At 33.4% G+C, this 14848-nt stretch overlaps 3 protein-coding genes across 3 annotated transcripts; all 3 read left to right on the top strand.

Annotated features, from left to right (window-relative positions):
* Positions 1 to 539: 539 nt before the first annotated feature.
* Positions 540 to 6748, top strand: LOC101251103 (serine carboxypeptidase II-2). Its single transcript, XM_004242572.5, has 10 exons — positions 540 to 894; positions 2260 to 2367; positions 3278 to 3373; positions 3474 to 3566; positions 4409 to 4494; positions 4605 to 4868; positions 5194 to 5327; positions 5616 to 5711; positions 6195 to 6300; positions 6445 to 6748. Exons 1-10 carry the CDS (start codon positions 642 to 644, stop codon positions 6604 to 6606), a joined length of 1398 nt encoding a protein of 465 aa, XP_004242620.2. The 5' UTR covers positions 540 to 641; the 3' UTR covers positions 6607 to 6748.
* A 1214-nt stretch (positions 6749 to 7962) lies between these two features.
* On the top strand, positions 7963 to 8942 carry LOC112941819 (uncharacterized). Its single transcript, XM_026031938.2, has one exon. It carries the CDS (start codon positions 7974 to 7976, stop codon positions 8940 to 8942), a length of 969 nt encoding a protein of 322 aa, XP_025887723.2. The 5' UTR covers positions 7963 to 7973.
* Positions 8943 to 10121: 1179 nt separating this feature from the next.
* Positions 10122 to 14519, top strand: LOC101248791 (pentatricopeptide repeat-containing protein At4g30825, chloroplastic). The gene is made up of 2 exons (XM_010324902.4): positions 10122 to 13692; positions 14222 to 14519. The coding sequence occupies exon 1, from the start codon at positions 10820 to 10822 to the stop codon at positions 13631 to 13633; it is 2814 nt and encodes a 937-aa protein (XP_010323204.2). The 5' UTR covers positions 10122 to 10819; the 3' UTR covers positions 13634 to 13692; positions 14222 to 14519.
* Positions 14520 to 14848: the final 329 nt, after the last annotated feature.

Raw genomic sequence — 14848 nt, 5'->3', positions numbered from 1 at the left:
CGACTATTAATTTTAAATTTATAAACTCTAAATTTTGACTACACCGTTAAAAGTAACACATATTATGCATAAAATTAAGAAAAAATGGCAGAAATTTCACATTTAAGTTTTTTTAATACCATTATTCCCTATTAGTTTTATAAATTTCAAAATTCCTTATTTTCACGCATCAGATTAATGTATCAGCGCATTAAATTAATGTATCTCACGCATCAAATTAATATATCGCGCACATCAGATTAGTGTATTACGTATAAAATGTACTTCAGATTAGTGTATCATGTATAAAATATAATATATTTTACTTAACAATTAATATATCTCGCATATTAAATTACTATATATCAGCGCTTATATTATTGTATCAGTTTAAAAAAAATTTGTAAATATAAAATTACAAGAGATAAAATATATAATTTATCTCCTTTATTCGATTAATTAATTGAAATACGTAAAAACTTTGCGAAAAACAACAAAGGATATCATGAATCATGTGCACGACATTGCAACGACAAATCTAATCGTTACGTTAACAAAATCATAATTGACACCATTTTTTAAAAAAGTGAAAAAAATACAATCTTTATATACCCCATTATCCTCAATTTTTCAACAAGTTCATAAAAATTTTCACCAAGAAAATGTTAAATCTCATTTGGGTTTTTGTTGTTCTTGGTTTATTTTCGATTTCTGGTAGTTTTTCTGTAAACCCAAATGCACAAAAACAATTAGACAGAGTTTCTAAGCTTCCTGGTCAAGGGTTTAATGTGAACTTTGCACATTATTCTGGTTATGTTACTGTAAATGAGGATTCTGAAAGAGCACTTTTTTATTGGTTTTTTGAAGCTGTTGATGATCCATCTTCAAAGCCTCTTGTTCTTTGGCTCAATGGAGGTTTGCAGCTCATCCCAAAGTTTTAACCTTTCTTTTGTTTGATTGTGTTGTATGTTTTATGTTCTACTTTGCACGGAGTTTAAGAAATAAAAGATAAGATTTTTAAAATTTTATGGTCTTAAATTTGTTATATGGAATGTTGGAATTGTAAAAAGATAATCTTTTTGCAACATATTGAAAAAGTAAGGTAAGACACTTGAATTGGGATGGAGGGGATATATTTTCTTGTTCTCTTTTAGCTTGTGTTAGGTTGGTTTTTGTTGTTTTGTTTGATTATTTTGTTGTATATAACAAATATAGGAAAATAGGAAAATAAAGAATTCGTGCTAATAGGAAAATAAAGTATAATGTGCTAATAGGAAAATAAAGAGTGGATTTTGTTGAAAAAGTATAATGTGCTAATAGGAAAATAAAGAATTCGTTTTTTCTGTTATATATATCCTGTTTGTTAGAGTGGGCTAGAGCCCGCATTGGTTTGGGAATGTACAGGTGATTTGCTAACTTTTGGGGTTGAGTTAGGTTCAAGTCCTATATCTTTAAATGGTATCTGGGGCGTATTAATGGCTCCGTGCTTCAAGTAGGCCTGGGCATGAAGGGAGTGTTCGAGTGGTTTAGAGTACTACATTGGTTGGGATTGGATTGGTGGTTGTTTATATGGACTTGGATAATCCTCCCATCAAGAGTTAGCTTTTGAGTTTGAGTAGGCTCAATTGTTATATTTTTACAATTGCATTCTTGTTACATTTTCTTATTCTCCTTTGACTTGTGTTTTGTTTGTTTGTTTGATTCTTTTGCCGTATATATAACAAAATTGAAGAGCAATGGTGAAACTAGGCTGAAGAAAGAGGGGATTTTGTTGAAAAAAATATGATGTGTTAATAGGACAATAAAGAATTTGTTTTTTCGGTTATATATAAGTTGATGATTCTTCTTGACATGAGAGAAAATTCTAGTGAAGTGGCATAGGGGTTGAAAGATTGCACATTATGCCTTTTCTTTTGTTTGATTACATTTTCTTGTTCTCTTTAAGCTTGTCTTTGTTTGATTGTTTTATTGTATATAACAAAAGTTAAAAGAGTCGTGGCAGAGCTAGGTTGGAAATAGTAATGTGCAAATACGACAGTAAATAATTTTTTTTTCTTGAATCCTCCTGACATAAGAGAAAATTCTAGTGAAGTGGCGAAGGAGTTAAAATATTGCTACTTCTGAATCCCCTTGTGTAAATATCCCGGCTTTGTCAGTGTTGAAGAGTCATCAATTCACATATGGTTGAAGTTGGATGATCATTTTCCTCCAATAAAATGGTTGCTCAATGTGGTTGACTGTGCCAATGATTTGTTTATTACTGATTATGGGTTCTTACAGGTCCAGGATGTTCGTCGATTGCCTTTGGGTTAGCTGAGGAAATTGGACCCTTTCATATTGAGAAAGATGGGAAGACCCTCTATTGGAATCCTTACTCTTGGAACTTAGGTATGTTTCGCAATACCCCCCTTCTTTTTGCTATAAAAACTCATGCTGACGTTGAGGGATTTTACTTTTCTAAGCATGCTCGTCATAAATATCACTTTTATGAGATGTATAACATATGCTTATACATTAATGAGGCCACTTCACGGGATTCACTTCAGTGTGTCCAACCTTAAGAAGAAAATTTTAGCAGTGTAGTGATGGGCAGACTTTATAGTTGTTCTTGGATTTCACGTGTGGTTGTAGATGGTCCAAAATAAAATAAGCTTAAATTACATCATTGGAGAATCAAGGCATATTGTGTTCAATCTGGTATCTTTTTGATTGATCTGATGCCAAAGAGATTATTGATATGGTTACATTTGATTCTTGTAATGGTTGTATTTGTAAATTTTAAAGGGAAAGGGCTAATATTTTTTTGGGGGGAAGGAGGGGGTGACTGAGGATCAACTTCTTTTAGCTAGCACTTCTGTCTATACAATTGTCTTCTTGCTGGTGTTCAAAGAACGATAAAAGGAATTTACTCTTATTGTATCAGGAAAATGATGTCATTAGGCATTGACAGATCATGATTTCACTTTCGAGTCAGATTACCTTATACACAGATTCTTTGACCCCAAATTTTACCTTGCCCGACTTAATTAGTTATAGAAAGCCAGTGTTTCTTCAAACTATAGAGATCAGCAAACACTAAATTTGCATGATCGAAGCCAGTGTTTCTTCAAACTATAGAGATTAGCAAACACTAAATTTGCATGATTACAGGCAGGATCAAGTCAATCATCCTATAATATTGAAATTCACCAGAAATTCCATTGTTACTGAAGTATGTATACAATTGTACATAATTCTCTGAAGCATTGTTTTAGGAACTTATCAGAATGGAGTCTGACTCAATTATCTTTTTCTGCAGCTGCAAACGTGTTATTTCTCGACTCGCCTGTTGGAGTTGGTTATTCCTATTCAAACACTTCATCTGATCATCTCAACAATGGTGACGCTCGGACAGGTAGTAATATGACATTTTGAGTGCTTTTGTTTAGGTTATTGCCCGTATATATCTGTAAACATGTATTAAATTTTCTTCAATTGTTGTTGTTGCATTACAGCCGCGGACTCCCTTGTATTTTTACTGAAGTGGCTTGAACGATTTCCAGAATATAAAGGAAGAGATTTTTATATTTCAGGAGAGAGCTATGCTGGTAATATTATTTTTCTAATCTACTTGTGAAATTTATGTTTCGAACATTTTCTGGTTAGCTGTATCCAGTGCAATATGATTTGATGCCTTAGTCAATTGACGATGGCCAAATTTATTGGGTGCATTGTTGATAAGTAGCTGGTCATCAAGATGAAATTACATGTCTATTTATGCTTATGGAGGAAATCCATAAGCATTCCAGAAATTCGATTGTTTGTGTATATTTATTACATAGATGGAGTCATAAAGATCCTTTACTGCCTTACAACTCACTAATTGATGTCATTTACTCGATGCTCTAATTGACAGTACATATTCATGTCCTCTGGTTTGTCTCAAACAGAGAAAATTGAAGTTGACAATTTTAAAGGAAAAAGGAAGCACGAGGACTTCTGGAGTATCATGTCATTTCACTTGATATACTAGTTGATATTCTCCCTCTTTCTGTATGAGCATTCCTTTCAGTTAATTGGTTCAAGTTGTCTGTTGACAATTCACTATACAACCTCTAATGTTATACTAGGCATTGTATTATTGTTCCTTGTTGTCTGTTTTATTCTTATTTTTCTGTTACTACTTGTTGTCTCTTATATATGCCTATATTTTCTTACTATACTGCTGTTGTTATTGCTTATGTCTTCATAATTTTTGTTTTTGCTTTGCTTGAGTCGAGGGTCTATCGGAGATGACCTCTCTATCTGCCAAGGTAGGGGTAAGGTCTATGTACACTCTACCTTCCCCAGATCCCACTTGTGGGACTATTCTGGGTTTATTGCTGTTATTTTGGGTAGCTCATTCCATTACTGAAACAACTGTGGTTTACTTATTCGTGGTTGTGGACAGGGCATTATGTTCCTCAGCTAAGTCAAGCTATTGTGAGGCACAACCATGGTTTAAAGAAGCAAGTGATCAATTTAAAAGGTTTCATGGTATGCACGCTTGTTTCTCAACCCAATGCACGCATACATATAAGATTATCAAAGACAAAACATTTGCATTTGTGTAGTATAGTACTAACACTAGGTAATGAACATTGCAGGTTGGAAATGCTTTGACTGATGACTATAATGATCACTTAGGACTATTTCAATTCATGTGGTCAGCCGGAATGATTTCTGACCAAACATACAAGCAGGCGAATGCTTTGTGCCACGACCAATCATATTTTAGACCCTCAGAGCAGTGTGATAAGATTCTTGAACAGGCTAATGAAGAAATCGGAAATATTGATAGCTACAGCATCTTCACTCCAGCATGCACAGCCAAGTTTAGTATACTAAACCACTTGCTCAGAAAGAGCAACGTAAGTGACTGGAACTTTATTTCCATATTAACTTGAGTTATAAAGTTAAAACCCTATTCACTCCGTGTTCATTGTCTGAATAGTGGGTATACATGATTCTTTTGGAATGTTAATGATTTAACCATACTTTCTCTATTAATTTCCATTTTGTCCTCTAGGATGATTGAGATGCTATCAACATGTGACCTTTTTAGTATATACCTGTTAAATTTGATTGAAAATGTGATTCTAAACTTCACATGCTGCTTCAAAATGATTGAGATTAAACTTTTGAAGAAGCTTTATCACTATTTTGATCACTGATAAAATTTTATGCCTTTAATAGAGCGTAGGCCATCTCAGAAGAAGCTATGATCCATGCACAGAGCAGCACTCGAAGATCTACTTCAATCTTCCTGAAGTTCAGAGTGCTCTTCATGTTCATATGAGAAACTCATCATTCAAATGGGTAACTTGCAGGTATTTTCATTTATCTTCCAACACCTGCTCACTGGAAAAAGCAGCAACCTCGCTGTTTCTTTTAGAGGTCTGCTTGCCTTCTAAAAATAAGGAAAAACTAATAGTCCATGGGGGTTTACAGATGTTGAAGGGGATCTCATGCAATGTCTTTATTATATAAGAGTCAAAATGGAAAAAGCATCATTGTGTAGGTTAATCGAATCAGTGAGCTAGCCCCTTTTGTCTTTCAATTGTACATGTCATATACTAGGTAGGAGCTATGTATTTACTCATTTTCCCTATTTGCAGTGAAGAAGTATCCAGCAGTTGGAAGGATTCTCCCAATACAGTGCTGGACGTCTATCGTGAATTGATAAAGTCAGGCCTTCGTATTTGGGTTTTCAGGTATGCTTTAATCCTAATGCTAAGCTTTTCCTTCTCTTCACACGTTCACTTGATAAGTTGGCAAGCAATTGCGATTTTAGGATGTAAAAAATAAGTCAGTGAATGCTAGTATTCGTTTTGTTTCAAGCAGAATTGTGCGCAACATTCACAATTCCGGTAGTATTCATTTAAGTTAGTGTTAAACCTGTCTAACAAACTTCAATATTACATCCTCCAAATGCCAATTATTGTTCATCCGATTGTTTAATAACCTACTATTTTGAGAAAGAGAGAGGAAACTTTGAAGTATGATTAGAAAGATAAACTTGGTTTCAATTGAAACATAGAATCTAAAAGCTTTGATATATACTCAAGGCTGCTTGCAGACATCATTGCGTGAACCTAAAACGTTTTCTCAGTATTTTATAGGCACTTTTACCACTAACGTGAGTTGACTAAATGCTGATATCGCGAGGAATGTTTGTTTGTTTAATTTTATGGCAGTGGTGACACAGATGCTGTGATCCCCGTTACATCAACCCGTTACAGCATAAATGCTCTAAAATTGCCAACTGTTGCTCCTTGGCGCGCTTGGTATGATGATGGACAGGTATTTTCATTGCTCACTTTTGTCATCTTACAAGAACTACCTCAAATTCAATCTGTAGGGTTCTGCAATTGCTTATTTTCTTGATTTCGTATCAATTCTGATCCTGTCAAACTACTATCGTACTATGATTAATGCGTAAAACAGGTTGGAGGATGGACTCAGGAGTACAAAGGGCTGACATTTGTTACAGTAAGAGGCGCCGGTCATGAAGTTGCTCTGCATAGACCAAAGCAAGCTCTCACCCTCGTCAAGTCGTTCTTAGCAGGAACATCTATGCCTAGTTTGGAACTAATTAGTGACTCTTAGTTCTGTTTTCTTTTTTCCAAGCTGATGCTTGTTCATCTCTAGCTTGTGATCTTATTATAAAAACTCGACGCCACGCTTATGAGTCGTATGATTTTATCATCTAAAGCAAGCATGAAATGAAACTAAAGTTATGTTGCATTTATATGATTTGAGAATGAATTCTACTTCTCTTGCCATCCCTATGTTGAAAAGTTTCAAGTGGTGGATGCCTTAGGGAAGGGTTTTCTTTTTACTTGTTTGAAAGGAAGATCGTTAAAAGGGGAGCTCGATGCACTAAGCTCCCACTACGTATATGGTTCGAGGAAGGATCGGACCACATGAGTTTATTTTACGCAATTCATGTATCTAAGAGGTTGTTTCGACAGCTCTCGTATAAACTTATATAAACCTAGAAGAAAAGTAAGGTCGGAGCAGAAAAAGACTAATTCGCAATAACAAAACAAGAAGAAAAATAAGATAACGGCACGATCGCACCTACACCTTGTTTGGATGGTTGTTACTTGTCGTATTGTATTGTTACTTTAAATAACATGTTTGTTTCATTTGTTACTCAAATTTTGTGATAGGTTTATCATTCAAATTGTTGTATGTGTGATATTATATAGCGACAGAGAACAGTATAATCTATCTAAACATAATATCTACTAAAACAACGCAATACTATATGATATGAAATATTTCGAAATAATATGTAACAACCATCCGATACGAACGATATAAGTTTGTTTTACACGATAATTTAAAAGGAAGAAAAATAAATATATGTATATAAAAGTGATTTTTTTTCCTTTTTTTAGTTAATAATAAGAATCCCAATTCTATTTAAGGTAAAGTTTGTTTATGACATTTTCTTAAAAATATGGCACTGTTTTAAAATACAAAAATAGGAAACTTTTCCTAATACGTATTATTTTTTTTGGTAATAAAAAATAGTACGTATTACGTAATATATATTAATAATAGCTATTATAAATCATAATAATTAAAATGTGTATTAGCATTCAACTATTAAATATAATGATTTATTCTTTTCAACATTATAATTCAAATCGTTCAACTTTTACTTGGATTTTTTTTAAAATAATTTTTTTATATACCTAATCAAAACTTTTTTCCTTATATGGTCATAAAAATATGTACCGAATTTAAACAGATTAAAAATAGATTGAATTAATAAATGAAACGGCGTTATAAAAGGATTCCTAATTAAAATTGGAATAGTATTAAATCTCTCCTGTTCCAAATAAAATTAAAACGTTATTTATAATAAGTTTCCTTATAATAATATATGTCTTACCTCTATATATATATATTTCACTTTTTAACTCAAAAAAAATATCAACAGAATATTTTCAAGAAAAAAAATAATGGCATATCAAAGTGAAAGTATAAAGGGAATTAAAATAAGAGTATTTAATTGGATGCAAAACATGATTAAAAATCGTGTTATTATTCATAATCATCACCAATTAGGGTCATCATCGAGATTCGGGTTTTTAGTTTTAAGGGTAACGAATCGAATTAGGATCGTTAGACCTCGAACTTGTGACTCTAAGAAACGCGGAGGACAATTCAAAAAGACAACTTTTAAGAAAAGTGTTCAACTTTTGAAGATTTGTGAAACTCCGGAGGAATTTGTTGAAAGTATTGATTTTGCTTTAAGGTTATCGAATTTATTCTTTAAAGACACGACTCCACATTTAGCTAACGCGATTTATGATTATTTATCGAGTAGCTTTGGTAAAAATTTGAACATTTGGAGTAATGTGGATGATGAGTTTAGCAAAATTGTTGTGGCTATAGATGTTGACATGGAAAGTGGAAGATTTGAAATCTTGTCAAAAAGTTGTGATGATATTTGTAAATTTCGAGTAACTGATTTGTACGAAACGCTGATAAATGATGATGACAATAACGAGGAGAACAAAGGTGAATTTTGTTTACAAGTTGATGGGGTTAGAAAAAAGAGAAAAATTGATATGCAAATACTTGAAGTGGAGTATACTTTTGATGATCGCGACGTTGAAGATATTTTGGATACTTTATTAGATTTTTTGACCAAGAAAAAAGGATTTAATAACAAGATCGAGGCTTTTGATGGGAAAAAGCAAGAATTTATTGAACTGAAAAGCGGATTGAAAATTACGAAACTGAAAAAAGAGAATGTCATGAATTTTGAATTGGGAGATATATGTCCAGTTTGTTTTGAGATTTTTAAAGAAAAATCCATTATCGTGATTACTCCTTGTTCACATATATTTCATAGAAGTTGCTTATTTACGTGGCTATCGGAAAATAACACATGTCCTATATGTAGAAAAGATTGCGATGTATAATTAAATACACATTTTTCCTTCATATTTATTTTTATTAATTGAAAAAAGTGATCCTTTTAAATCAAACTTAGGTTTATCTTTTCTAATACATTTGGTGTAGGGCTCAAGGTTTTAGTTTTAAAAAATTTCATATAAAAAATCGTCAATCAAAATAATAAAAATAATAGACATTAATACATATGTTTGTTGTATATCATTGTATAACATATAATAAAAGATGAATAATCATCCATTAAAATTATAGTTACTAATACATATAGTTTTGTTGTATATCAGATATACATAAAACAAACATTTTTATGCAAAATAATATATATATATATATATATATATATATATATATATATATATATATATATATATATATATATATCATTAATAGTGATTTTAAATTCATATTCGTAAATTTCAGAAAAAATAATAATCCAAACTTAGGTTTATCTTTTTTAGTACATTTGTAGTAGGGCTCAAGGTTTTAGTTTTAAAAATTCATATAACTAATCGTCCATCAAAATAATAGTCATTAATACACATGTGTGTTGTATATCATTGTATAACATATATATATATATATATAAAAACATGAATAATCGTGCATTAAAATAAGGAAAAATGACAGAAATCTCACATTTAAGTTCTCTTATTACCATCATCCCCTATTAGTTTTATAAATTCTCAAAATCCCTCATTTTCATGCATCAGATTAATGTATCTCGCATATCAAATTAATATATCTCGCGCATCAAATTAGTGTATCATGTACAAAATGTACATCAGATTGATGTATCATGTATAAAATATAATGTATTTTATTTAACGATTAATGTATCTCACACATCAAATTAATGTATCACCGCTTATATTATTGTATCAGTTTGAGAGATTTCTGTAATAATAAACTTATAAGAGACAAATTGTAATTTTACCCTAAAAGTATATGATTGTTATCATTTGCCCTTAAAATAATACTCACCAATACATATAGTTTTGTTGTATATCAAATATACAAAAACATATAGTATTGTTGTATATCAAATATACATAAAACATAATTTTTATGCAAAATAATATATATATTCATCGTATATTTAACTAGCAAATGTAATTATTGACGGACCAACCAAATGTCTAATTTTGCAAAAGGGTAAGAGGAATGTGACTGCTTCCCTTTCGAATCTTAGGTATGGAGAAAGCCTCTTGAGAGTATCACTCTCGAATCGATCTTGTATTGCGTGATTTAATTTAAATCGAAATTTTAATATGATCTCCGAATACGAGGAAAAGGAAAAAAAAGAGGGTAAAAGAATCTTGCAACTAGTCAATATGTCTTTTTCTAACAGCCACCACTAGCTCAAACTCTCAAAAATCAAAATCCCAAAATTCTCCACTCCACTGCTTCACCATTTCAGCTTCCCATTATCCTCTCAAAGACTTAAAAAGCTTCCCCCTTTTTCTCATTTTTTTGCCTAAGCTTCAAGGTAAGCCTTCAAAACTGTAATCTTGATTACTCCCAAGCAACCCCATTTAGCTAAATTTTGACATTGTCTTTTTTGTAAATTTTGAATCTTGATAAGTTCCAAGCAACCCCTTTTAGCTAAATTTTGATTTTCTATATGTGAAGTTTTGAATCTTGATAACTCCCCACTAACCCCTTTTAGTTAAATTTTAACTTTGTTTTTTTTGTAAATTTTGAGTCTTGATAACTACCCCTCCAACCCCTTTTAGCTAAATTTTGCTTTTGCTTTTTGTAAAATTTTGAATCTTGATTACTCCTCACCAACCGCTTTTAGCTAAATTTTGAGTTTGTTTTTAATAAATTTGGAATCTTGATGAATTGATGCTGAAGTTATCAGTTTTTCTTGTGGCCACTCTGTTTGATGGCCTCTTTGAAATTACCCCTTTATGTAGATAGTTCATGGGAATCCAAGAAACTTAATTGCACAGTAAAACCTTTGATCTTTACTGATTCTAAGTGTTGTGTTCCCTCATTTTTGGGTGGTGGAGCATTTGTGGTTAGCCCATTTTGTAATTTGAAGCACATTAGAGTTTCAAGATTAGATACTGAGGAATTAGAGACTTCTGAGTTGAGTATAGATAATGAAGGGGTTGATGGTTTTGAAGGTGAGTTAGGAAATGAGAGTTTCGTTACTGAAAGACCGAATGTTGGGAGGGATTCTAAGAAAGGGAAGTTTAATGTTTGGAGAAGATTTAGGAGGGTGAAGAAGGTACCGAAAGACTCGAATTATAGGTCTAGTTTTAGATTGAAAGATAGGAAATATGGAACGGAAGAAAATCCCAGGATTGAGTTTGATGTAAATAGTGATGAGAATGTGATAGATAGCCAAAATGGGGTTGACTTTCATGATGAGAATATCGGGTCTGACTCGAGTTTAGATCAGTGTAATGCAATATTGAAAGAGCTTGAAAGGGGTGATGATGGGAAAGCGTTGAGTTTTTTCCGATGGATGAGGAAAAATGGGAAGTTAAAGCAAAATGTTACTGCCTATAATTTGATACTCCGTGTCTTGGGGAGAAGAGGCGATTGGGATGGGGCGGAGGGAATGATTAAGGAAATGAGTATGGAGTCAGGTTGTAAGCTTACATATCAAGTTTTCAATACCCTTATTTATGCTTGCCATAAGAAAGGGCTCGTGGAGTTGGGTGCTAAGTGGTTCCACATGATGTTGGAAAATGGAGTTCAGCCAAATATAGCGACTTTTGGGATGCTAATGGCTCTCTATCAGAAAGGATGGCATGTTGAGGAAGCAGAATTTGCATTTTCAATGATGAGGAATCTCAAAATTATGTGCCAGTCTGCATATTCCTCTATGTTGACGATATACACGCGAATGAGATTGTATGATAAAGCAGAAGAAATCATTGGCTTTTTGAGGAAAGATGAAGTAATTCTGAATCTAGAGAATTGGTTGGTTCTGCTTAATGCTTACTGTCAACAAGGCAAGTTACTCGAGGCTGAGCAGGTCTTAGCTTCCATGAACCAAGCTGGTTTTTCGCCAAATATAGTTGCATACAACACATTGATCACTGGATATGGGAAGATTTCCAACATGCGGGATGCACAACGCTTGTTTGGTGACCTTAAAAGGGTTGGAATGGAGCCTGATGAAACAACTTACAGGTCTATGATAGAAGGGTGGGGTCGGGCAGACAATTATGAGGAAGCAAATAGATACTATGCGGAACTGAAAAGACTTGGATACAAGCCAAACTCGTCTAATTTGTACACAATGCTCAATTTACAAGTCAAGCATGGAGACGAAGAGGATGTTGTTAGAACTATTGAGGAAATGATGCACACTGGCGGCGAAAAGTCAACCATCCTTGGCATTCTTTTGCAAGCATATGAGAAGCTTGAACTCATTCATGAAGTTCCTTCAATCTTGAGAGGTTCTTTATATGATCATGTTTTGAGAAACCAGATATCTTGTTCAAGTCTGATGATGGTTTATGTGAAAAACAGCATGATAGATGATGCGTTAAAAGTCTTACAGGAAAAGCAGTGGAAGGATGCTTTATTTGAGGACAACTTGTACCATTTGTTAATTTGCTCGTGCAAAGATTTCGGGCATCCAGAGAATGCTGTGAAAGTCTTCACTTGTATGCCAAAATCTGATAAGCCTAACTTACATATAATATGCACTATGATAGACATTTACAGTACAAACAACGATTTTGCTGAAGCGGAAAAGCTTTATCTAATGTTAAAGAATTCAGATGTCAAATTGGACACAATTACTTTCAGCGTTGTGGTAAGGATGTATATGAAATCTGGAGCCTTAGAAGAAGCCTGCTCTGTATTGGATGATATGGACAAACAAAAAAACATTGTTCCGGACACATATTTGCTCCGTGATATGTTCCGGATCTACCAGCGATGTGACAAGAAGGACAAGTTGGCAGATCTTTATTACAAACTTGTGAAAAGAGGAGTCATCTGGGATCAGGAAATGTACAGCTGTGTCATAAACTGCTGTGCTCGTGCACTGCCAGTTGATGAGCTTTCGAGGCTTTTTGATGAGATGCTTAAACGTGGATTCTTACCTAATACAGTTACCTTCAATGTCATGCTTGACGTATATGGGAAATCAAGACTCTTCAAAAGAGCAAGAGAGGTTTTTTCGATGGCTAAAAAGTGTGGTTTGGCTGATGTTATCTCTTACAACACTCTCATAGCTGCATATGGGAGAAGCAAAGACTTCAAGAATATGTCATCAACTGTCAAGAAAATGCACTTCAATGGGTTTTCGGTTTCTCTTGAAGCCTACAATTGTATGTTAGATGCCTATGGGAAGGAAGGACAAATGGAGAAATTCCGTAATGTCTTGGAAAGACTGAAGGAATCTGGTCACTCTTCTGATCATTACACTTACAACATTATGATTAACATTTATGGTGAGCTAGGATGGATAGAAGAAGTTTCAGAAGTACTGGCAGAATTAAAAGAATCAGGATCAATTGGACCTGATTTGTGCAGCTATAACACATTGATAAAGGCTTATGGAATTGCTGGAATGGTTGAACGTGCTGTAGATTTGGTCAAGGAAATGCGCGAAAATGGAATTGAACCTGATCAAATAACCTACACTAACCTAATCAATGCATTACGGAAAAATGATAAGTTTCTTGAGGCTGTTAAGTGGTCTTTATGGATGAAGCAGATTGGGTTATAAATATCAATCTGGAAAATGGTGCTGTTATTCGTCACGGCCTATTCGTCTCCAGTTTAAAGGTAAATACATGTTATTTTCAAGCAGATGTTTGTATCATCTTCTTTGAATTGTGTTGTATTACATCTTGTTGACTGCAAAGTGTCCTCCTTGCTATATTCAATTTTACTAACAACCCCCCCCCCCCCCCCCCCCCAATTGAAGTTGTTTGCATGCATGAACATATTCAACAGTTTCTACTGCATATTACCTAAATTATACTGCAGAAGTTTTATCTGCTCATGACGGAGCTATGTTTTCACTAAGGGGAGTCAGAACATAGAAAAGTATACACACGAAGAAGCCAGTGGGATTCAACAGATGGTATATAAACATAAAAAAGTACTTTTTCACCTATCTCCACAGTGTAATCTTTCAGTGCAGGGGTGTCGTATCAATTGATACCCCTTGGCACAAAATGGCTCCACCACTGACAGACTCATAAAATATTTAGTGTTCTTTCTGCTGACTTGCTAGAACTCGTTAAACTGATTGTCTTTCCTATGCAAATTGCTTTCTTTGTAACAGTTCGATTCATTTCTGCCTTTTCAGGTCAAGGCTTGTGTTCTTCTTGTATAGTTCAACTCTATCATTTTACAGCAAAGGTTTTACCGAGTAGGCTGGATCATCGATGATGCTGATCACATATATGCAGCTGTCTACTTGCGCGCACAAGTTTCTGCAGCTTAGTTTAAAGACAACTGTGTATTGATTGTCTCATAATGCACCACTCAGTGTATAGTCATGACACTCCCGCCCCGCCCCATTGTCATCTCTATGTTGTAAAAGATCAATATGGCATGAGCCATTTATGGTATAGTTTCAATAAAATCTGTGTCATTTTTGTTCATCTCCACTTAAATTTCATTTTGTTTTTTAACATTAAAATGAAGTAAGTCTTCATTCATTACTATTGTGAAAGAATTTTATGGTTCAATAAAAAACCTTAGTCCACAATGTAGAACAATTCAAAAGGCTTAGATCTATAAAACAACAGCTCTTTTGGAAGTATTGTGAAATTAATTGAGGTGCGCAAAAACCTTTTTTTAATAATATATATATATATATATATAATTTTATGAGAAAATAGTGAGTACATTCACATCATTACTAAAAAGAAAATATATTCACCTATATTTTTGAGGGGTAACAAAATGATAATGGAATAACAATAGTTTT

This window comes from Solanum lycopersicum, chromosome 7 (genome assembly GCF_036512215.1).
Source record: "Solanum lycopersicum chromosome 7, SLM_r2.1".
Lineage (NCBI taxonomy): Eukaryota > Viridiplantae > Streptophyta > Magnoliopsida > Solanales > Solanaceae > Solanum > Solanum lycopersicum.
Note: the sequence above shows the minus strand (reverse complement) of the source record. Positions and strands in the feature narration are given on the sequence as shown.

What these genes read in the sequence shown, in the direction of transcription:
- LOC101251103 (XM_004242572.5), top strand. Translation starts at nt 642, where the DNA reads ATGTTAAATCTCATTTGGGTTTTTGTTGTTCTTGGTTTATTTTCGATT. An exon ending in TTCAAATGGGTAACTTGCAG is followed by an intron (nt 5,328 to 5,615) that starts GTATTTTCATTT and finishes CCCTATTTGCAG; the next exon opens with TGAAGAAGTATCCAGCAGTT. An exon ending in CTTCGTATTTGGGTTTTCAG is followed by an intron (nt 5,712 to 6,194) that starts GTATGCTTTAAT and finishes ATTTTATGGCAG; the next exon opens with TGGTGACACAGATGCTGTGA.
- LOC112941819 (XM_026031938.2), top strand. Translation starts at nt 7,974, where the DNA reads ATGGCATATCAAAGTGAAAGTATAAAGGGAATTAAAATAAGAGTATTT.
- LOC101248791 (XM_010324902.4), top strand. Translation starts at nt 10,820, where the DNA reads ATGGCCTCTTTGAAATTACCCCTTTATGTAGATAGTTCATGGGAATCC.